The sequence below is a fragment of the Nycticebus coucang genome, chromosome 10, assembly GCF_027406575.1.
Source record: "Nycticebus coucang isolate mNycCou1 chromosome 10, mNycCou1.pri, whole genome shotgun sequence".
NCBI lineage: Eukaryota > Metazoa > Chordata > Mammalia > Primates > Lorisidae > Nycticebus > Nycticebus coucang.
This window is the reverse complement of record NC_069789.1, coordinates 11,815,719-11,839,999: the sequence shown is the minus strand read 5'-3', so window position 1 is coordinate 11,839,999 and position 24,281 is coordinate 11,815,719. Positions and strand designations below refer to the sequence as shown.

The 24,281-nt window shown below is 33.7% G+C and overlaps 1 protein-coding gene across 11 annotated transcripts in view; it reads right to left on the bottom strand.

The window, feature by feature from the left end:
- Nucleotides 1-24,281, bottom strand: part of CEP170 (centrosomal protein 170) — a 125,807-nt gene that overhangs the window by 25,677 nt on the left and 75,849 nt on the right. For 8 of the 11 annotated variants that reach the window (XM_053606213.1, XM_053606219.1, XM_053606214.1 and 5 more), the window contains 4 exons: nt 21,164-21,313; nt 15,846-15,972; nt 10,945-12,774; nt 4,553-4,787 (listed from right to left, as the gene is read on the bottom strand). In XM_053606213.1, coding sequence (XP_053462188.1) covers nt 4,553-4,787; nt 10,945-12,774; nt 15,846-15,972; nt 21,164-21,313 — 2,342 coding nt within the window. The remainder of the gene's footprint in view (nt 1-4,552; nt 4,788-10,944; nt 12,775-15,845; nt 15,973-21,163; nt 21,314-24,281) is intronic. The other 3 variants (XM_053606216.1, XM_053606218.1, XM_053606224.1) reach the window with 1 other exon arrangement.

The window sequence follows — 24,281 nt, the reverse complement described above, 5'->3', positions numbered from 1 at the left end:
TGAAAATAAGACTGTGACTCCTTTCTTCTGATTTCCTTTTGCCTGAAATACTGTTTTCCATCCCTTTACCCCAAGTCCTGATTTGTTTTTCAGGTTTAAGTGTATCTCCTGGAGACAGTACATAGATGGTTTGCGCCTTTTCATGCAATCAGCCATCCTGTCCCTCTTCCTCTTGGGTATCTCAAGCCATTAATATTTATTGAGAAAACTGCTAAGTGTGGTGGAGTTCTATTCATTGTATCTTGTGAAAGTCCATTGCTTAGTTTTATCCTTTGAGCCACTGTGGAAACTAGGTTTTGCCTTTTGTTTCTGTGTATTTTTGTGATGGTCCATTGTGATGGTCAGTGTTGAGAATAAGTCTAAGTATTTCCTCTAGAGTTAGTCTTGATGTGGTGAATTTCTTCAATGTTTGCATATCAGCAAAATATCTTATTTCTCCATGAATTTTGAAGCTTAGTTTAGCAGGATACAGAATTCTGGGCTGAAAATTGTTTTGTGTAAGAAAGTTAAAGGTAGATGATCTCTTCTGGTTTGAAAAATTTCAATTGAGAAGTCTGCTATCCCCCTACAGGTTAGTTGGTGCTTTCTCCTGGCTGCTTGACTTTGAACAGGTTCAATACAGTGTGCTGTAGATGGTCTGTACGTGTTGAGATGACCCAGGGTTTGCTATCCCTCTAAAAGGAGAGGTTTGGAATCTTTAGTGTAATTTGGGATGATTTCATTTATGACATCCTCCAGTAGGGCTTCCATTCCTTTGTGATGTTCTTCTTTCCCTTCAGGGTTCCCTATAATTCATATACTTGAACCCGTAATTCTCTGAGTGAATATTCTGCTTTCTCTCTCTCTTCTTTTCTGCTTCTTTTAACTACCTGGGTTAGCTCATGAATTTTATCCTCTAGCTATGAGCTCTTTTCTTCTCCATGGTCTACTTTGTTATTGATATTTTCTACTGCATATTTAAGTTCCCAGATTGACAACAACCCCAGCAACAAAAAAGAGGAAAGGAAAAAAACCCTCGACACTAGGTGGTCCTGTGGTGTTATAACATGAAGAACATATGACAGAAACCACTCTTTAGTTGTTGAGGAGCATCTTCCTATGTTTTAGAGCCTTGACTGTCTGCTGGAGTTTTTTACATGGCTATCCTGTAAGAACTTAGTGTCACTGATTTGTTGAGTTGAAAGGACTATATGTAGATAACGAACAATCCCTCTCATATTAAAAAAAAAAAAGATTAGCAACATCTTTTTGACTCTAGATTTGGACTCAACATTTTGGTAGTGGACAACTGGCTGACTGCCATTGTAATCTTTCAGGGTTTTTTTTGGTACATCCACGTTTCATCACCAGTGATAACACAGCCCAAGACACTGTCTTGCCTCTTGGCAAACTGTGATTTTCTTTTGCTTTTGTTTATCAGTGAGCTCCTTTGGAACCACTTTTTGCCCATACTTTTTTCATGCGAAGATTTTCAGTTAAGATTTTCATCTTTCCCTATTGATGTTTACTTGGTCTGCTATGCTTCTCACAGTTAGCCAATGATTTTGATGTACAAGTCAATGAATTTTTGCAATGTTTTCATCAGTTCTGCTAGCTTCTGGATGCCCCAACCTTTCTTCCTCAGCTTTTTCTCCTCTCTGAGAAATAAATGTTCTATTTGTACACTGCCATTTTCTTCATAGCTATCCCCACAAACTTGTACTAACATGTCTCTGATTTCAAATCCACTCTTGCCTACTTTAACAAATTTAATGTTTGTTCATTGCTCCAATTCAACTTCTGACATTCTCGCGATAGCACACAAAAATATGCAACAATAATGAACACTACTCAGAAAGTCACTACCACATGTCCATACAAACAGAGCAATGAGATACTGATATCCCAAGATTATGAAACCTTACTGAGCTGTACAGTGCTGCCAATATAAGCACATGTGGCAAGTTCACAGACTTAATTGTCAATACCTCATCTGCTTTCTTGCAATATTTGCTTCACTGCAGTGGTTTGGAGCCAGACTCATAAAACCTATGAGGTATGCCTACATACATGTGTAACATCTCAGTATAATATTCAGGTTAGATGTATTTTACTTGGTTATCTGTAATAGTGTATTGTAGCCCTGTCTACTCTTTTATGAAAGGATTATAATCTCTCAAATTCCTATTAGATAAAAATGGAGAAACTTAGGCAGGAGCTAACAAAGAACACACACCAAGAGGGACCTGAAAGAAGAGTTCTTTCTTTAAATTGAAAGACCAAATATACCATACTTGGTATACTATACTTTATATTCCAGTTGGATCTTATTTTTGTGCTTTAAATTTAAACGCAAGTAATTACCATGTATAGACTAAGAAAGTACTGGTTAAGTGAAATAGTCCTAAATTCTAAACAAAAAGAATATGCCAAAGCACAAAACTTATTTGTTATAAGTTAAAATTCACTATTTTAAAAATAAAACTCCCTTTATCTACTACTTTTCAATAAATACTGCTCTCAGCATGAAATTTCATTAAGTGATAGCAGTAGCTCATTTAAAGAAATACAATTATTTTTTATTATATTTAGTTTGTGATTCAGACACCTGAAAACAAATTTTCTCACTTTAAGCAAACTCATCATTGCCAGTAAGAATATTAACTATCAATAATAACTTTCTTTCCTTCCTTATCATTTTTTGTTTCCATATGGAAAAATATATACCTTGAAAAGTATACCTTGAAAAATTAAAATCCCAAAGGCAAGCTTCATTAGCACAATGCTATTGAGTAACTAGGGGAAATAGGCATGAAAATCATTAAAAGTTAAATAGCCTGGCCTTAGAATACTGCTACAGATAATAAAATATAGATAGGTTAATAGTAAAGCAATGCACATGACAAAATGGAACCAAGTGAAAAGATAATGCACAGCCCCTACTCCCTCTTCCTTTGTACTATAACTCTATTTGGGGAATGGAATTGGATTTGACCCAGAACAAGGTTTTCAGTCTTTCTAGTTTGGGGTAGACAGAGTTTAACATGGGAGGCCTACTGCGAGGAGGCAAACAGACACCACTTGATCTTGTGCAGCTGATATCTTCTCCATGGGAAGTGAAAAAATTGATAAAACAAGAGCATGACCTACTGTTGCCAGGGATGTCCAGAAGAACAAAAAAGTGTGCTAAGATTCTCTCACTAAAAGCATTGTGAGGACCCATAATGACTCATGAATCCCACACATATATCCTTCCTCTACCTAGAACAACTGTCTTAAAATGATTCAATAATTATGCTCATAAAAAGCTATTTGTATGGTAAAACAAAATGTTTTAAGCAGCACAATGAAATTAGAAGAACATGTCCTCCAAGAATAAAAGCAATGACAAGCAAATAGTCATTAAAAAAATAATAAACATGACATTAACCAAATTAGCCAGACGTCAACAAAATAAAAAAAAAATGAATATCATTAAATTTTGGCAAAAGTTTCTTGTTTTTAAAGCATCTATGAACTATTACATATAAACTCTTTGATTACGTTGCCAAGTATAAAACTTGAAGATCATGGTCTTAAGGAAAGAAGTTTACTAGAAGGGGAGTCCAACAGCACCCTGTGGCTAGCTATGAATGCTTATCTGTGGTGGATATCACAAAAATTATGCACAGATCTTTTTTTTTTGCTCATCAGCTTCCGCTAATGTTTGTACATTTAATGTGTAGCCCAAGACAACTCTTAGATAAGCCTTTACAACCAACTGTGGGCCACAGTTGGACACCCTCAGTAGGTAGATATGGTGAAAATACTTTGGTAACATATGCTATACCATAGTAAATATAATATCTTGCCAACTTTAAAAAAAACTTACACTTTAACTACTACTGCATCTGAATATAAATGGTATACTATAGTATCTTACCAACTTTAAAGAAAATTATACTTTACTATAGCATCCGAATATAATGTTTCTTCAATGTTCAACCTCAAATGTTATTAAAAATCACATCTGCAGCATGAATTTTATTTTTTTGTATATAATCTAGGTTATAATAAACAGATTTATCTAATACTAAAAATAATACTTTGGTTTTTTTAAAGGTTGAACTAACTGTAAGGAATACATGTAAGTATGACTGAAAATCTGACTACTCTAGGTCTCTCCAGAGAACATTAGTAACCATATCTCTAACAAGTATTCTATTACTTCTTTGGAAGTTTAAAGGAGAGTAATCACTAACCTGCCTGCAAAATTCTTAATTATGTAGGTCTGATACTGACTCCCTTTCGAAAGTTATACTTACTGATCAGCATCTCTACTTGACAGTTTTAAAAAGGGAAGAAGGAAGAGGTAAAAGACCAAAATAAATTCTAAAATATATTAGTAGCAACTGGCATTAAAAACAAAACAAAAAGGAAAAACTTAGATGGAAAGTAGTACTGATGACGAAACTGAATTCACTGTGGATTTCAGTTCTTTATTACTACAGATCAAACAAAAGCTAAACTCTGTTACCAAGTTGAAATGTTTACAGAAATTGTCAATCTTTAAAAATAACTCCTTATAACCAACCTGGCTATCTCTTCTCGATGAGCAGTCCAATCTCGGATGTAGTCTTCCTGCTCTTTAATCCGGTGCTTGAATGAAGAACTAGAAGGCATTGCTGATCCAGAGCTCTGCATGCGGGAGGTTTTCAGGGCTGGAGAAGTACGTAGACGGGTATGTTTAGGGGAATTACGGTTTGATCCAAATTCATCTTCTGAGGTGGAAGCATAATCAGTAGGAAAGCGCCTCCATCTTGAATTTACTAAATTAGTTTAATTATTAAAAAAAGAATTATTATGTTATCATTTAAAGGAGGGAAAACATCATGACTTTAAAAACACCATGAAGACTGTACACACAGCACAATTTTTAATAACTGACATACACATACCTCACAAAACCATAAGTCTACTGCTCCTCAAAGATAGAAACATTACACTTTAATGAATTAGAAACAATAGAAAGACCATGTTTTCTGCAGTATGGTGAATAAACATTCAGATGAGAAATTGCACTAATGATAAACAACTAAGCAAGCTCTATTCATAAATGCTTAACTTGGGTATTTTCAACTGAAAATATTTCTCATTTGAGTGAAAATATGGATTTTAAAAAAAATGACAGCAACGACAACAACAAGAACAAAAATAAAAACAAGGGAAAAGATTTCCTCATGCCACATGGACTTTCAACATGGAGATGGTAAAATCCCTCTTTTCCCAACATACAGATGAGCATAATTCCATCTGTGGAAATTATGCCTTTATGGCAGAAAAAAAAAAAACAAAAAACATTACCTCTGTCATTCAACATCCTGCAATGCTATGGTTGGAAAAAATCTTTTTACATAGTAAAAAACACAACAAAGCATCCTCAGTACAACTCTCTGCCGCTTTGACACTGAAAGCATATGGTGAAAATAGACAAAGAGCAAAACTCCACGAGCTGTTTTCACAACCATTGACATTTAAGGTACAGGAGATACTGTGAATAGTAACATTAAAGAAAGTGGCAATCACTTTCTTATTTACGGTTAGTAAAAACATTTAAAGAATGATATAACTGACACACTTAAAAATCAGAAAACAAATTAATGCAGACACTTTTTACTACTGTTAATATGAGAATCAAACATATAAATAATTTGTGAAGCATAAATAGAGATAAAAAACAGGGAGATAAGGCTAATTCATGATAAACTTCACAAAGGCAGGAAACACATCTGTTTAATATACTCAAATATACCTAACAGGAGAGTGTGTGGCTAGCAAATATTTAATAAATATTTTTGAATAAATAAAAAGAATTTCTGGATATGAATCATCTGCTTTTCTCAAACTTACTAAAAGGCATGAGTGTACTTGGTGTTTAAAGTGACAAAACTTCAGCTCCTCCTATCAATTGCCATTACTGCTACAAGAGTTTTTCTCTCTCTTTAATAGAAACCTGACCCTAAGCTGCATAGATTGGTGAAGTACAGAATTCTTTCAAGTTACCTCTGGACATCATGATCCTGTGCAACAGCAAAGACCAGAGTTCAGACTGAGAGAAACAGTGACTAGTAATAAAAAGGGGGCTGGGAAAAATCCTAGGCTAGGACCTGTAACTGTTCCTTCTCACAGAATTTCTTTTAAAAATTTTTTGCTTTCTTAACCTTCACTTCCAAATTATAGGAGCTATACATTTCATCTGGAAAAAAATTCCCTAAAATCTGCTAATTAACACAGAAGAAACGTCAAGTTAGAAAGTTTTTAACTTTCCCTCAAATCTACTTATTTCATAGAATTTTAGAACAGAACGACTTTAGACATTAGTCTAAATTCTTCAATTTACAGAGAAGAAAGAGGCCCAGAGAGGTCTTGCTTTGTTTAAAGTGTAAGGCAGGCCTACTGACTGCCAGAGTTCAAACTCATTCCTTGCTATTCCAAGTGCTTTACAATTAAATGTTAGAAAAGCCTGTTTTAAAAAAATATTTCTAATAAGACTAAGTTTTTTTAAAAAGACATCCTCAATTTCCCATGGAATGATCGCTTTTTGATTTGACTCGTGTTGAAGAAAAATCTTGCTTCTTCCTCTTAAGATTTTATTCTTTTTAGGTAATAATATATAAAAAATAAATTTGATTTCATGTAATTAGACTTATTTGAAAGATCAGTATTACAAAAGCATTTAATGATAAATCATTAAATTGAAAATTTGTATTGAAGCTGACAGAAATGCCAATCTCTAATGATTAGTAAAATGCTAAATAGCACAGACATTAAAATGAGAGGAAGTCAAGATAGGCTTAATTAATATTGCAGATCACCTGAAACTTATTTTAATTACAAGAGTAATTAAAAAATTTATTCTTGTTATAAAATGTGCAACACTCCCTCTTCACTTTATAAAAACATACTATCATCCATGCTGTCTAGCGAATTAGAAAGGAAGAAAAGAGTTATTAGTATCTTGATTTTGTGAATGTTCTGATTCCTTTCTTGGCATTAAAATGTGCAACTACAGATTTAGCAAATGCATTTCAGCAAACACACACTGCATCTTCCTCCTACATCAGAATATGTTAGGGGAAATCAAACCACATTCTGCATGTATACTTATGTCCTCCTACATCAGAATATGTTGGGGGAAATCAAACCACATTCTGCATGTATACTTATGTCCTCCTACATCAGAATATGTTGGGGGAAATCAAACCACATTCTGCATGTATACTTATGAGCATGCAGTAATGAGACCATTCAGGGAGAAACTCCTGACAGTACTGTTTTGGCCTGTGACCCAAAGGAAGAACTAATTCAAACAACGCATGCCCAACAGTCAATTTCTACTATCTATAATTTTTGAGAATTAGAATAAAAAAAGGGAAAGCAAATAGTCTAAAAAAATTCTAAATATATTAATATTTTCTAACATGGGCACTTAAAATACAACGAAAACCAATTATTTTGACCATTTGGGGCCCTTAATTTTAAAAGTATCTTACCAAAATAAATCTGGATATTTCAATTACAACTAGATACTGAAGAATTACTGACGAAATTTTGGGTGAAAAAAACTATTTAAACCTTTAGAAGCAAATTACATCAGAGGAGCATAAAAGAACTTTTACCCTTGTGTTGCTAAATTAGAGGATCTACTCTTTTATTTTTATCATACACATTTCTTTAAAAACTTTTTAAAGACATAGTATAAAACATGTATCTGAAACATTACAGAATTATTTTCACATATGCCAATTTGGACAATATCACAGGCACTAGGTGTATTTCCAAGATTTTTCAAGTTTACACTGCACATAGCCGCAACTCTCCCCAGTATGACTTCACATTCTTTTAAATCATATTTCATAAGTTTTTAAAATTTTTTTTCTGTTCAAGATAATATAATTATCTCAAATAGAAATGTCACAGTATCAAAGACATCTCAATTAGCAAGATCAAATAGGTATGTTGGTTGTTTTTACTATCTTCTTCATATAACTACTGTATTTTAGTGTGTTCCCAGTGACTGAAAGATACATTGTCCTTCTACATAAGCTATAATACCATCAAATGGGCACCCTGACATAATCTGAATATGCAATCCTAGAAGGCCCATAAAGTGGAAAAGAAAATATGAACTAGGTAAAATACCAGAATTGCAAACATTTTAGTAAACTAAAACTTTTAAATTGTATGTCGACCTAGTATAAACTCCTAGTAATAATTCAAAAGATTCCAGCTGTCTTCTGGAAGCTTGCATATAAGCAAACACTCAAGACTATTTCCTGGAGCTAGAATAAATATGGTAGGGAAGCAATAGGCTAGGGATTAAAGGCCTTGGATTCACATGCTGCCCCCCTGCCATACCTCTGTGGCCACAGCAGGCTATTTCATCTGCTGGTCTCAGTTCTTTAAAACAAATAACTCTTTTAGCTCTTAAATTACATGATTCTAATTATTTTAATTACTGCTAATAAATATGAAGAAGGCCAAAATCATGACCTCAATTTGCCCTGGGGAATTTCATTAAACAATTTAAGGTTCTTTTTTCTTCTCTTTTCTTTTCTTAGAATTTGTAAAATCTGTTTGTGGGATTAAAAAAAAATTAATTATTGTAAGTACATAATAGTTGTATATCTTTATAAGGTCCATGTGATGTTTTGATATAGGCATACAATGTGAATTAACCACATCAGAATAACTGGGGTATCCATCATCTCAGGCATTTATCAATTCTTTTGTGTTAGGAACATTCTAATTGCACTCTTGTAGTTATTTTAAAGTATACCCTACCTTATTGTTAATTACAGTCACTTTGTTGTGCTATCAAAATACTGTTCGTTCTGTCAAGCATATCTAACTCTATTTTTGAAGCCAGTAAATATCTCTACTTTATCTCCCCTTCCCTACTTCCCTTTCTAGCCTCTGGTAACCATATTCTACTCTGTCTCCATGAGATCAATTATTTTAAATATTTAGCTCCCACACATGAGATTTGTCTTTCTGTGCTTGGCTTATTTCACTTAACATAATGCTCTCTAGTTCCATCTATGCTGTTGCAAATGGAAGTATTTCATTCTTTTTATGGCTGTATAATATTCCATTGTGTATATGGACCACAAAGGTTCTTTCTGGACATAGAAAACCGAATGTTTATCAAGTTCAGTAATCACAGAAGAAATAGAAGTTTACTGTTTTTTTTAAATATATATATGTATATATATGTCATCTTATTTTTTTATGTTGTTTCTTAGACTTGCTAAAGTAATCATATTTGGCTTGTATATCAAATAAGTCCCTCATGATAAACTCTGAGGAATAAAACAAGATCATGTGTTAAGAGCCAGTCAACCTGCAAAAAGAGCTGCTCCATGCTACTTGGTAACATACAACTTTTGTTAAGGAGAATAATTCATTATCTTCAAGTACTTAAATGAAGATGAGGTGATAAAATAAGCAGTGTGGCAGCAGAAATTTTATCAGGAAATGTAGCACAAATGAAATGTGAATTAAAGAGGTAGAGCCATAAGAAACAACTGACCAATAACACTGGGCAAACACAAACCAAAAGATAGTAGTTTTAAAATATTTGGCAACAAATTCATAAATCACCAGCCAAAGCTTGAAGTATGGAAATGGAGACTGAAGTGATAAGGAAAATGGCATCTGTTCTTTTTGTAACCATAATTATATATTATCTAGCTTTAGCCCATATCCACTCCTACCACAGACTATGACTGTCATTTCCAAACCCACTGACCAGTACAGAGAGAAATGAACAAGTGGATGGAACAGAGGAAAGAAGCAATGAAAAGAGGAAGCAAAAAAAAGTGGAAAAAAAAAATAACATGCACAAAGTACCGTTAGTTTGGAGTCTTGTAGGATATAGTGTGGTAGATGTTAACCGACCAAAAATAAAAAGATGAGAGCACAACAACTTCCCCTCCACACTTAACTGAAGACTTGGGGCTCACTTAGATTCCTGTTGACTGGCAATAATCACAGATCTTCCTTCAAGTTTTATAACAGCCGGTTTCTCCCATTGGCCTTTGTGGCCACACCCATACTTGCATCTGATTATGAAGTAATGCGAGCATGCTTACAGGACACACACAATTATCCACCTCACTACTCTTGATCACACATGTATTCTCAATGGCTTAAGCTCTGAATATGAACTACTTACATAGACAAATATGCCAAAAGTAGTTATATTCTGCTGGGGATTAAGTAGCTTTCATAGTTATATTCAATCATATCTAATACTACAGTTAAATAATATAACAGCCCTTTGACAGATGTTGCTCTTAATCAGTTAAACTTCTACAGCCCAGTTTGGCCCATATGTACTTAGGATTGCTTCATGAAGCCATCTTCTTCCACTGAAATAAAGGGTTAGTTTTCACCTGCTCCAACCATGAACAAACTTAAAATTTTAAAAAGTGTTAAGTATGAGACATTTCAAAACAAGTGGGGGGGGGGAAAGGTGAAATATCAATTACTCCATTTATCTCTAAAAGGAGTAATAAAGGGCATTGCCTGTCATCAAATTCCTTAGGACTTTGAATCACATGAGGACACTTAGAAAGGTTAAATACATGCTTTTAGAAGCGTGGCGTTAATTCTTATTATTTAAACCAGGTAATTTCTAATCAAACTTTGACACACAAATCCAGACATACCAGCAACTGGAAAATTAAAACTCTTAAATCAGTTCCACAAATTTCTAATTTTGAAATCACCTATTTTGTCCCAGGACTTTAGGAAAGTGTGCAACTACTGAATTTTTCTGTTCATAGGAAAAAACCCCTACTCTGTAACATAACCTTTTTTCTGAATATTTTGGGAAGATAAAACTATAAATTTAATTTTTCAAAAAAGGAGCCCCCAAACATAGAACATGCCAATGTTATCAAAAATCTGGATCCAATTTACCTGAAGAAGAGCCATGAGCGGAGGTCATACTTTTGACCTTGGAGTCTGACAGGCGAGAGATACTGTTAGCTCTGATTCTAGGAGAAAACTTATCTGAGGGTACTAATCTGGCTCCGCTTCTAATGATGGCTTCTGCAGTGCGTGAAGAGGCACTACTTCTAGATATCGTTGCTTCAGAGTCACTACGAGCTGACAGAGAGCCAAGTCTTGTTCTCCGAGGCTGTGCCAATAAATCAATCCTAGAGATGTTACGCCTTCCTGTAGGGGGTTTTGATGTAGAACTTGTTGTGGATACTTCGGAAGCAACAGATGCTTTGTCAGCATCAGCGAGTTCACTGTCTGAGGCTTCACCAAGTCGTGCTCTGCGCAAAAGGGAAGTCCTGGTGGGCCGTGGCCTTGGAAGAGTGGTTGATTTACTGGATGAACTGGATGCTACAGGAGAAGTCTTGGATTTTGTTACTTTACTTCCTTCCAGTTTGGAATGTACATGCTCATCAGTTGAGGTAAGTGGAGTCCTTCCATGAGATTTACAAGAATAATTTTCCTGATCAGATGACATAATATCAGAAATAGCAGAATGAGGTACACTGGAGGTTTGCTCATCATCTGTTAAGTCTAAGGACGGCTGTCTTATTCTCCCACTGGATTGTACAAATTTACGACCATCTGTTCTTGAACCTACATCTGTGGAACGACTTTTTGTTTTCTTTTCCATTTTTTCCCTAGTACCTGAAGATGATTTTGTAGCATCTTTGGAAGGAGAACCTGTGGAACACCTATCTTTATAGAGACTAGTGAAACTCTTTCGCTTTTGGGTTGACTTTCTTTCAGTCTCTCCAGTGACCAGACTGATAGTACTAGCTGTATCGACATCAGATTCTGGTGAAATAGAATTGTCTCTGTTATAACTAGGAGTATCTGGGCCTTCATCAGTTTTATTATCTTCACGCAGTTTAGCTTCTAGAAAAGCCATTACTGCTTCAGTATCTTTTAGAATAAGGGTTGTGTCCATACTAGAATCAGTATCCAAAGACTCACTTCTTTCCCGTATTCTACTTGCAGCTGTTAATGTTAAAGAAGGGGGAATGGCAGATGTCTCTTTATTTATATGAGGAATAAGTTCTATGGGTATGTTTGGGCTAGGTTTTTCTATAGTGAAGCTCCCTTGTCGCACTAATGACTTGGAAGATTCTTTCTTGTCTCCTCCCTTTGAAGTTTGATTTTTCAGAATTTCCTCAGCTTTTCTTCTCTTGCTCTCATTTTGTATAACCCTTTCTCCTTTGTTAGTAGGATGTCCTGGAATTTTTTCTTGAGATTGTGACTCTTGCTTAAAAGATTCCTCTCTACATTTATCTGACTGACTTGAAACATTTTTGGAAGACAATTTAGTAGGTGTCCACTGGGCCTCCTCCTTTTGTTCTTGTTGGCGCTGAATTTTTGCTAATGTTTGCTTTACCAAAGAAGTTTCCTTATCAGTTGTATTATTCTCCTTTCCAGGAGAAGGGCTGCCTACAAGAAGTAAAATTTTACCATCTCCAGTTTTAAGAGTCTCACCATTTACTGCTCTATTCATTTTACTCAGGGCTCTGTCAGTATCTTGCTTATCTTTTTGGTATCCCTGTGTCGGTGTTTCTTTCTCCTGAAGTTCTGTGTCTTGTTTTTCTCCTATCTCTGACCTCTGCGTTAAAATTTTTGCTCTGGAGCTCTCAAGAGACTTTTCTTCATTTGGAAGTTGGGGAAGCGTTCGTCTCCTTCTTTCTCCCTGACTAGCCAAAGAAGTTGCAGAGCCAGTACTCCTCAATGAAATGCCAGATTCCCTGATTTCTGTATCTACAACATAAAGATGACAAAAAAGAAATTAATTTGGGCAAAACAATAAAAAATAAAAGGAATATTATATAGCTGTCCTTTGGTATTTGTGGAGATTGGTTCCAGGACCCCTCCCACCACAGATGCCAAATTCTATAGATGCCGAAGTCACTTATATAAAATGCTGTAGCATTTGCATATAACCTATGCACACCCTCCTGTATACTGTAAGGCATCTCTAGATTACTTAAAATACCGAATACAATGTAAATGCTATGTAAGCACTATCTTGTTTGGAGAATAAGGATAAGAAAATAAAGTCTGTATATGCTCTGTGTAGACACAATCACCTTTTTTCCTTCTGAATATTTTGATCTATGATGCAAAACCCACAGATACAGAGGACCAACTGCATTACATTAGATTTTTAAGTGTAAGTTAAAAAAATGACCTAGGTGTAAAAAATAAATGAGCCAGCATTGTGACTGGTAGTTTAAAAAGTACAATTTCAAGCTGTGCAGACAGACAACAGAGGAGTCAGGACAGCAATACAAGATGAAAACTAGAGTCCTCTGACCTTTTCTCTCCCTTTCTGTATTTTTTTATTTTCTATTTATTTTTTCATTAACAAAAACTGAATGTATTTATGGTGTATAACATGTTTTGATATATGTGTACATTGTGAAATGGCTACAAAAAGCTAACATAGCCATTACCTCACATACTTATCTTTTTTATGGTGAGAGCATTTAAAATCCACTCTCTTGGCAATTTTAAAATGTATAATGCACTGCTGTTAACTGTAGTCACCACAGTATACAAGGATCATTTGATCTTAAATCTACATCTGTTGTTCTTTTCCTTTTAATGTGTTTGATAGCAGGGAATTTCACTGTGTTCACTTTGCTTTTTGTGACTTCCCATCCTTGATGTTTGCTCATGAAAATGAAATCTAACTAATATATTATTAGTATATTATAGAACTTTACTTTTTGTTTTAAAATACAAAGCTAGTTAAAAAGTCGTAAATATGAAATGTCATACTTTTCATACTTAGGACATATCATACATTTTAAACAATGAAGGATTTTTAAATTATAGTCTCTTGGTATATATCAAGGTCATATCACATGAAAATATACAATCCCTTTTGTTTCCTCAAATAAATAGAAGCCAATAAGAAAATTTATACTTTAATTTTTCCAAGTGAGAAAATTTGAGAATACTTAGGGAGAATTTTCCTGTTAAAAATGGAATGTATTTCTGAGAAAAGGGAAACATCTTTTCAAGGAAATATTAATTAACATATAGCTCCTGTGGGTCTTTTTTCCCTTTTTTATAATCCCAAGAGTTTAGGATTTAAATATTCTAGCAATATGATCATTATGGTGCAGCAAAATACTTATCAAACTGACTGATTAAACTTTAATTTAGCAATTAGCTAGGTAATCTCATTTTGTTTATTCTTGGATAAATACAATACTAATGCAGTACCTAAAATGAAATGGTTATTTTAACTTTCTGTATTTTTCTACTATTTCTTACACTCTCCTGCTCCCGACACACACTCAATGTATATTTTATAAGAACATTTTAGGATTTAAGTAGATTTATGAGCTAATCTAAATAAATTCATTTAGATTATTATGAAACGAATGAGATCATGAAAGCTAAGCAGTCTATTATTTTTTATAACAAGGACAGAATTTTCCTTCACCACTAAATAATTTAAGATAAGTTTTGGGGTATACTAGTAATTAGTTTCTATGGTAAACAAATAACTTTTCTAGTACACTGCTATGCGGTTTCTTCAAATATTTGTGATTAATTTTTATAAATTCTTGAAAAATATTTCTGGGGTGCCACAAACACAGATGAAAACAAATTTCCATTTTTAACAAGAATTAAGAATACAGATAAATGCTCCTTGAGAGATTTTTTTTCCGACTAGGAACACGTCTAGATACATCTTTTATTTTTTTATTGTCAATTGGAAGTTTGTAATTGTATATATTTATGGAGTAAAAAGCAATGTTATAATTTATGAGAATAATGTGAAAGAATTAAATCAAGCTACTTAACATATCCAGTGCCTCAATACTTAACATTTTTTGCGATCAGAAATTTGAAACTTACTCCTAGCAATTTTGGAGTGTTTAATACCTACTATAATACTGTATTTATCATGCTTTGCAATATATCTCAAAACAATCTGTCATATTTCTCCCCTTTCAGGCTCTGTATCTTTTGACCATCATTGTGTCCAGCCCCTACCTCGAGCATTGTATTTTTGATTAAGAAGGTAACTAACTGGATCTAATAATAAAAATCATTAGACGCATATAACTAAATTTTAAAAAGAAACTTTGTATTTATCTTCCCAGAAATATAATTAAAAGGTAATAAAAAGAATCACATCACATAGATTTATAAGATTAAGTAACTTCTTTTTCAGCAAATACATGGCATATAGTAGGCTCAAAAATATTTGCCGTATTTGTAAATGAATCTATCTTGGTCATAGTCTTAAATTTTCATTCATATATATAATATATATAAATTCATAGTCACATATACATGCATCACCTACAATCATCTCCTTATCTTCAGTTAGGATTACACTTTAATGATATCTATATCATTAGTTAAAATAAAATACTATCCTAAGATATGAGCAAATCAGAAACAGTAGAAAGAATTTTCATTTATAAGTAAACATATAAAGTTTAAATACCAGACTTGAAAAAAAACAAAAGAAATTTGCAACTAAAAGGAAAAGTGCCTCAGAATGAACTACTAAATCCTCCATCTGTCCTCAGGAAGTTTCAACTTACTAAGTATATAAAATGTAAAAAAAAAAAAAAAAAAATGTTTTATCACTTAAAATTTTTCCCCTGCTTGAAATCTCTCAAAATACAAAATGTCTGATAAATATCACCTTTTTACATGTTACAAAAATAACCTCTGTAGTGTGAGCATGTGGACATATTTAACTCTAATTTACTTTTCTACTATGTAGATCTAGCTTGTTTTTTAGCAACTATGTTCACAAAAACAGAGAGAAGAAGAGAAGAAAGGAAAAAAGAAAATACCATTCTCTAAAGGAGCTGGTGCACACAATTCCATTAACCTTTCTTCTTGATCATGCCTTGTATGATTAGCTGCCAAGCTAGCCCACTGTGAAACCCAACGTTTGTTTCCAGATGAAGATGTGCCTTCCTGAGGAGAAAAATAAGACAATGAAATAATGTAGCCTGTACAAATCTGACTCTCAGGAAAGAAAATGTCATTTAGTCACATTAACTTGTCATACACAGGCATAATTAAATCTCACCTTGATATATTTTCATTTATTAAATTTAATTTTATTAAAAATGAAAATTCTCTAGAAAATAAAAATTTTCTCTGGAAAAAAATTATGTCACTAAAAATGACACTGATACTAAAATTCCAAGCCAAGGCTTCATACTGAGACTCTAATGATAAGAAATGGAAAGGTTATTTGTGCTACTCAAAACAATATTTAATTAAAGGTATCAGATACAGATTTATCCTATATAAAGGATGATAGAATAAATACAGATAAAATTGCCTGGCACGGTAGCTCATGCCTTCAGGAGGCCAAGGCGGGAAGACTTCATAAGCCCAGAAGTTCAACGCCATCCTGAACAAGACAGTGAGAACCTATCTCTACAAAAAATAAAATAATGAGTTGGGCATGGTGGTACATGCCTGGAGTCTCAGCTACAAGGGAGGCTAATACTGGAGGATTGCTTGTGCTCAGGAATTTTATGTTGCAGTGAACTATGATCATGCTACTGCATTCCACCCTGGTTGACAGAAAAATACCCTGTTGTACCAAAAAAAAAAAAAAAATTTGTATGTATATGATGAAGGAAAGATTTAGGCATATTTTATACTACATGATTTCAAAATCAGTAGGTTAAAATAGTAAATATAGAGAATAACACACATACAATGAAATCAAAATATACCTAAGCCTGCTGATTCTTTGAATTCCCTTCCAAGGTTCTATGGTACCTGCCTACATTTCTGAGTACCGAAGGTGATACTAGAGCCTTTCGGACCATGCTAAGAATACCCACTAGCATGGGTTCACTGACATATAATTATGTAACACCATTCTATGAAGAGTGTTCTAATGACCTGTCAGGTATAAAGCCAGGAACATAGTGGAGTTAGATAAATTTTACCAGAAACAGGTTGAAGAAGTAGAGAAGAGAGGAAGAAGTCTTTTTAAATTCACATTCACTGCAATCCTTCCTAGATTAATGAGAGTATCAAAAGATTGCCTCAGACAACTTTCACCTGCTTTCAGTAAGTAAATTAACATCATAAAAACCAGAAACTAAAAAATTTTCCAAAGGAGAATAAAGAACACTAAAATAGTAATTGTTGTGCCAATATTTAGGAAATAGACAGTGAAGAGAAAATGTTAACATTAATAAACAAACATACAGAACTATTTACCTGTTTATAAAATTATTTGTATTTCATACAAATGCAACATTTTATTTATATGATTTTTTACTTAACACCTCACTATTTCTTATTTATATTTTAATAATTTATATATTAAAAATTAGCTCATTTCCCAAGAGGTAGCATATAACATGAATCAAAGAATGTGTTAAGAAATAAATGATGATACAAAAGATCATCTCTGAGTATTACAAGAAACTCTATGCTAAGAAACTTAACAATGTGGAGGAAATGGATCAATACTTGGAATTGCACCCTCTGCCTACACTTAACCAAGAAGAAATAGATCTTGTGAACAGACCAATATCAAGAACTGAGATAGAAGAAATAATAAAAAATCTCCCAACAAAATAATGCCCTGGTCTGGACAGCTTCACACCAGAATTATATCAAACCTTCAAAGCTGTGCTTATACCCATGCTGCAGAAATTGTTCTAAAAGCCTGAGAAGAAAGGAATCTTCTCAAACGCATTCTATGAAGCAAACATCACCCTGATATCAAAATCAGGAAAAGACCCAACTAAAAAGAACTTCAGACCAATTTCACTAATGTATATAGATGCAAAAATTCTCAATGAAATCCTAGCCAATATTCATCACAATCAAGTAGGTTTCATCCCAGGGATGCAAGGCTGGTTTAACATATGCAAGTCCACAAATGAAATTCACCATATCAACAGAAGGAAAAACAAAGACCATATGATCTTCTCAATAGATACAGAAAAAGTATTCGATAAAATTCAGTATCCTTGTCTAATTAGAACACTAAAGAATAATGGCATAGGTGGCACATTTCTTAAACTGATTGAAGCCATCTATGACAAACCCACAGCTAATATTATACTGAAGGGAGTAAAACTGAAAGCTTTTCCACTTTTGCACTATGTTGAATAGTAGTGGTTAGAACTAGAACTCCAGACAAGGTTCTAGTTTTAACCACTACTATTCAACATAGTGCTGGAAGTTCTAGCCAATCCAATCAGGCAAGAATAGGAAATAAAGGGCATCCAAATGGGAGCAGAGGGGATCAAACTCTCACTCTTTGCTGATGATATGACCTTATACATAGAGAATCTCAACTCTTGGAAGTGACCCAAAAATACAGTAATGTCTCAGGATACAGAATCAATGTCCACAAATCAGTAGCCTTTCTATATGCCAATAACAGGCAAGATGTGAAGCTAATCAATTCCCTTCACAGTAGCTCAAAAAAAAAAAAAAGCTAGGAATATACCTAACAGAAGAGGTGAAGGACCTCTACAAAGGAAATTACAAAATCTTAAGAAAAGAAATAGCAGAAGATATTAACAAATGGAAGAACATACCATGCTCAAAACTGGGAAGAATCAACACTTTTCAAAATGTCTGTACTTCCCAAAGCAATCTACAGATTCAATGCAATCCCCAGTAAAATACCATTATCATACTTTCAAGATTTGGAAAAAATAATTCTTCATTTTGTATGAACCATAAAAAACCCCTATGGCCAAGGCAATTCTTAATAATAAAAACAAACCTGGAGGTATCACCCTACAAGACTTTAGGCTATACTACAAGGTGATAGTGATCAAAACAGCATGGTATTGGCACAAAAATAGAGACACAGACATTTGGAACCAAATAGAAAACCATGAAATGAAACTAACACCTTATAGCCACTTCATTATTTGATAAACCAAACAAAAAATAGAGTGGTGAAAAGAATCCCTATTCAATAAATGGTGCTAGGAGAATTGGATAACCACATGTAAAGTCTGAAACTGTACCCACCATCTCTCACCACCTACAAAAATTAATTGAAGATAGATAAAAGATTTTAATCTAAGCCATGAAACAATAAAAATCCTTAAAAAAACAGCGAAGAAAACACTTGAAGTTATCAGCCTGGGGAAAAATTCTATGAAGAAGATTTTAGGGACAATTGCAACAACAACAAAAATAAACAAATGGGACTTAATTAAATTGAAAAGCTTCTGTACAGCTAAGGAAACAACAACAAAAGCAACCAAAGACAACCTTCAGGATGGGAAAATATATTTGCATACTATGAATCACACAAAAGCTTATTAACTAGGATCTACAGAGAACTCAAAGTAATGAACAAAAAAAGAGTAAACAATCCCAAATGTCACTGGGCAAGAGACATGAATAGAACCCTGTCTAAAGACAGATGAATGGCTAACAAACATATGAAACAATGCTCATCGTCCCTAATCATCAGAGAAATGCAAATCAAAACCACCCTGAAATATTATCTAATCCTAGGGAGAATGTCCCCCCTCACAAAGTCTCAAAGCTGCTGGCGTGGATGTGGAGAGAAGGGAACACTTTTACACTGCTGATGGGACTGCAAACTAATACAACCTTTTGGAAGAAAGTATGGAGAATCCTCAAAGAACTCAAATTAGACCTCCCATTTGACCCTGTAATCCCATTAACTAGCCATCTACCCAGAAGGAAAAAAACCCTTTTATCATAAAGACATTTGCCCTAGACTGTTTACTGCAACTCTTACAATGGCAAAAATGTGGAAATAGCCTAAATGCCCACTAACCCAGGAATGGATTAACAAACTGTGGTATATGTATACCAGGAATACTATTCAGCCACTAAAAAAGATGGGAGACTTAACATCTTTTGTGTTAACCTAGATTGAGGAGGAACACATTCTTCTTAGTAAAGCATCACAAGAATGGAGAAGCATAATCCAATGTACTCAATTCTAATATTAAGGCAGTAGATTAGCTAATACTAGGGGTGAGGTAGTAGAATAAGGGAGTGGGGAGAGGGGAGGAGGGAAGGGATGAGGGTCAAGGTGTATGGCACACCTCTTGGGGGCAGGATGCAAATGTAAGGGGGACTTCATCTAACAGATGCAATTAGTGTAACCCAATTCTTTGTGCCCTCAATGAATCCCAAACAATAAAAAAAATAAAATAAAAAATATATAAATTCTTTAATGAATCTAAAAAAATAAGAAAAAAGAAAGAAAGGGTGCTAAAGGTTCAAATTCTGGTTCCACAAACTACTAGTTATAAGACCTGAGCCAAGCTAATTTCTATATACTTCAATTTCCTTATTTTTAAAATTACACACAGAAAGCTTCCCTTGAATGTTAGTTCTTATTATTTAAATAAGCAATAATTAATGCTTCTGAATTATATGCATTTCTTACATTACACCAACGTGGAATGAAATTCTAGTATTTCTGATAAGGGAAAGAACATTTGTTGAGTGCATAAATTGCAGGCAGGTACTACGCTGGGTGCTGTACAGACTTCATTAACCTCTCTGTAAGGGGCTTTCTCAAAAACATTTGTACAGATGAGAAAACTAAAGATAAGAGACTGACTCAAAGGCTCTCGGCTACAAATGGCAGCTCTGCAATTTATACTCAAGCCTTTCTAGCTCTACTATCCCAAATTGACTCTCTATCTTAACCAAGACAATTTTAATTAATTTCACATTACTCTGATAATATCTTGGGCTGTACTGCACTGGCACTTATTGAGGTATATAGTGGTGTCTATCAGGCAGCAACTTGCATAATTTTTCCTGGCATGATATAAAGGTGTTCCAGTTCCAAAGATACTTCCTATAAATTGTTAAGTTGTGTAGGTTTCTTGTTTTATCTCATAATGTAAATTAGAACTGTGAGCATACAGCTCATTAACTGCTTACTGAAATAGAATATTTTCCACACTCAGAAAATAATCCTAACTTTAAAAAGCTAATAATCACTAAAACTGAATAACTGCAAAATTATTTTAGGAACAAAAAATTATGAAACTTGAGTTTTTAGAAGAATTTTACAAGGAGATATATCAATTACATAAAGTAATCTACAAATGATAAAAATTTACAATCTACACCTGTCAAAAGTTAAGTACATAGAAGAGATGTATACCTCCGAGTTGTAAAATCCAGGTGTAGTCAGTGGTTTTCTTTCTTCCATTACTACTGCAGCAGAATTAAGAGTCCAATCTTTTATTAGATCTTTATGTTTGTCATTGACAATAGGCCTATTATAGTCCTGATTGTCATCTACTCCAAACACCTAGGAGGGAAGAAATTATTTTATAAGGGAAAATAAAAAGTGTGGGTACTGGATTAATAGGTACATGTTATTATTAACTTAAGTGGCAAATAAAAATACTCTAAATTAATTTCAGTAGGCAATTTCAAAAATGAGGAAAACCTGCTTAAGAGTAACATTCACTGGAATGGTGGGAGAGAGGAAAATGCGTAGTTGCAGTTTATGTAAAAGTAGCTCTTTTTTAATGTTTAGCAAATATCTTATTTGATTAGATATAAGAAATATTCAGGATACTATATTTGATTTGTTAAAAGATTTAATAATGTTGTGAAATAATAATGCAAAGTTAGAAAAAGGTACCCTTTCACTTTGTGTCTTTGTTGTTTTTGAGAAGCATGTTGAGAAACTATAAGCATATGAGGCTCATTTTATCTGTTCCTTTTCTATCAAATGTTAATGTTTACATATGAGTTAAATTTATACATATCATTTTCTAAGGCTCTGAATAACAGATTGTATTGTATGATTTAGCATACAGATAATTCTAAACTTTATTTGCCTAACACTCACTTAAAGACCTTTGAAATATAGATTCCTGGACCTATACACAGATCAACTTTTTAAAAAAGCAGGTTGTCAATGGTCAACTCTTTTGAAAAGTTCTAAATACAGAGACAAACAATCACATGCTTTTTGTTATGAGCAGGACCTGAGTCTTACTCATTTCCTGGCATATTACAGGCCCCGGATCTTGCTGCATACACTGGAAAAGTTTTAGTCATATGAAGTTTAATGTTCTAATTTATTATTAAGTCTCTACTTTGTTCCCTATGCTTATTCTTGATAGCTATTGTTTGTGGCTCTGATTGTACAATAAAAAAATATTATGCATTTGAGCAATTTGTAAAAAAGGATCTTAAGCCTTCAATTTCTATAGACCATGTAAAACCGTAGGGATAAACTATTTTCTAGTAAAATTTTTAATTTAATTTATAATGGTATAGCTATTTGATAAACTGTAAAGTTCATATGTAGTGAAACATACCATCAGATTTTCAAATTCACTAAAACATGTTCACTAGAACATTTTACCACTAGATGGCCTTACCATTTAATATTTAATTCAAACATAGTTTTTAAGAATTATGCTTCAGTACTGTCGAACTCAATATTCAAATTACCTTTCCTTTAAGAGCAAATCATACGTTACAAACTTTAAATAAAATTGGAATTTTTGTAATATATGACAGCATAGTGCATAGAAGGGAAAAATAAAAACTGTTTCATTATGCTAAAAATGAATTAAGTTTAACCACAGCAGTAAGAATACCTGAATACACCTCTGTGCTCTACTTTTAAACTCATTTGCCAAGAGAACAGATTAGAGCTATTCAAGTTATTTGTGTCTGTCTTTAAGAAAATTAAAAATCGTATTTAAATCAAGTCATTGAATTACAAATTTACTAAAGTTTACTGCCTTATTTTTATAATTCCTAGGAAAAATATACCTTAAGTTTGAAATTAGGAAGTAAAAATAACCATTTATAAATACTTGCATTTTTCCATCTCTCTGAACTTTAATTTAGAAATTACCTTACATGATTTTCTGATTGATATTTAATTCTAATACATACTAAAACCATGATTTGCAGCAGGTTCAAATAAAATATAATAAACCTCTCCAAATCACTTCTAAGACAACTATATTTTGAAATGATAATAAAACATACACAAAGAATGGATGCTTTGAAGTTGTATGTTAAGGACTCAGATGACTTTTGAAAGATTCCTTTTAAAGCATCAGAAACAGCTACACATGTATTATTAGAAAAATAACAATTATTTTCCTTTTAAAAAGTGGTAGGGTCTGAAGAAATGAAGCTTTCCCACAAATTTAACACCTACGTATGTTTGATAGTGTTGAAAAATTTAAGATAGCAATGACTAGAACAGATTGAAATCTCTATCTGTTCATTCCTGTGAACATTTGAGACCACTTTTGAGTGAGCAGTTTATATTTACTTGAAAACCATTATACTTTTCATATTTAATAACTATATACCATCTGATGTATACTTACAAGCATCACAATCTGATCTCAGAATTTGAGAGCTCCTCAAAGCCAGACCAAGTTTGCTAGGTTTTCTTTTTTTTTTTTTTTTTTTGTAGAGACAGAGTCTCACTTTATGGCCCTTGGTAGAGTGCCGTGGCATCACACAGCTCACAGCAACCTCCAACTCCTGGGCTTAGGCGATTCTCCTGCCTCAGCCTCCCAAGTAGCTGGGACTACAGGCGCCCGCCACAACGCCCGGCCATTTTTTGGTTGCAGTTTGGCCGGGGCTGGGTTTGAACCCACCACCCTCTGCATATGGGGCCGGCGCCCTGCTCACTGAGCCACAGGCCCCGCCCTTGCTAGGTTTTCTTATCTTTCCTTCCAGATTCTGTTCACCCACATGCAAAGCTTCATTTCAATTACCAACTATAAACAGTTGCTTACCTGTCATCCATCTGGAATGGCTCAAAGATATTTCAAATGCAGAATGTTAGCCCTAGGCTCATGCTTCTCTTCCCTACCCAACTCTGACCAGGTCTCAATCACACCTGCGGTGCATCTTACAAGGGTATATGTGAAACTTAGTAAATGTAGAATGTAAATATCTTAACACAATAACTAAGAAAATGCCAGGAAGGCTATGTTAACCAATGTGATGAAAATGTGTCAAACGGTCTATAAAACCAGTGTATGGTGCCCTATATTCACATCAATGTACACAGCTATGATAAAAAATAAAAAATAAAAAAAAAACAAATATGAACTAGTACAAAACCTGGATCTCTCATCCAGCAAGGGATTTCTTTAGACTGGCAGTGTATGGATAGGGGAAGGGTATGAAATCAGATATCTGTCTAATAGACAGATTTTATTCATTACTAAAAGCCAATGAATTATTCATGCTAAACGGCTAAAATGGTCATTTTAATGGAATGT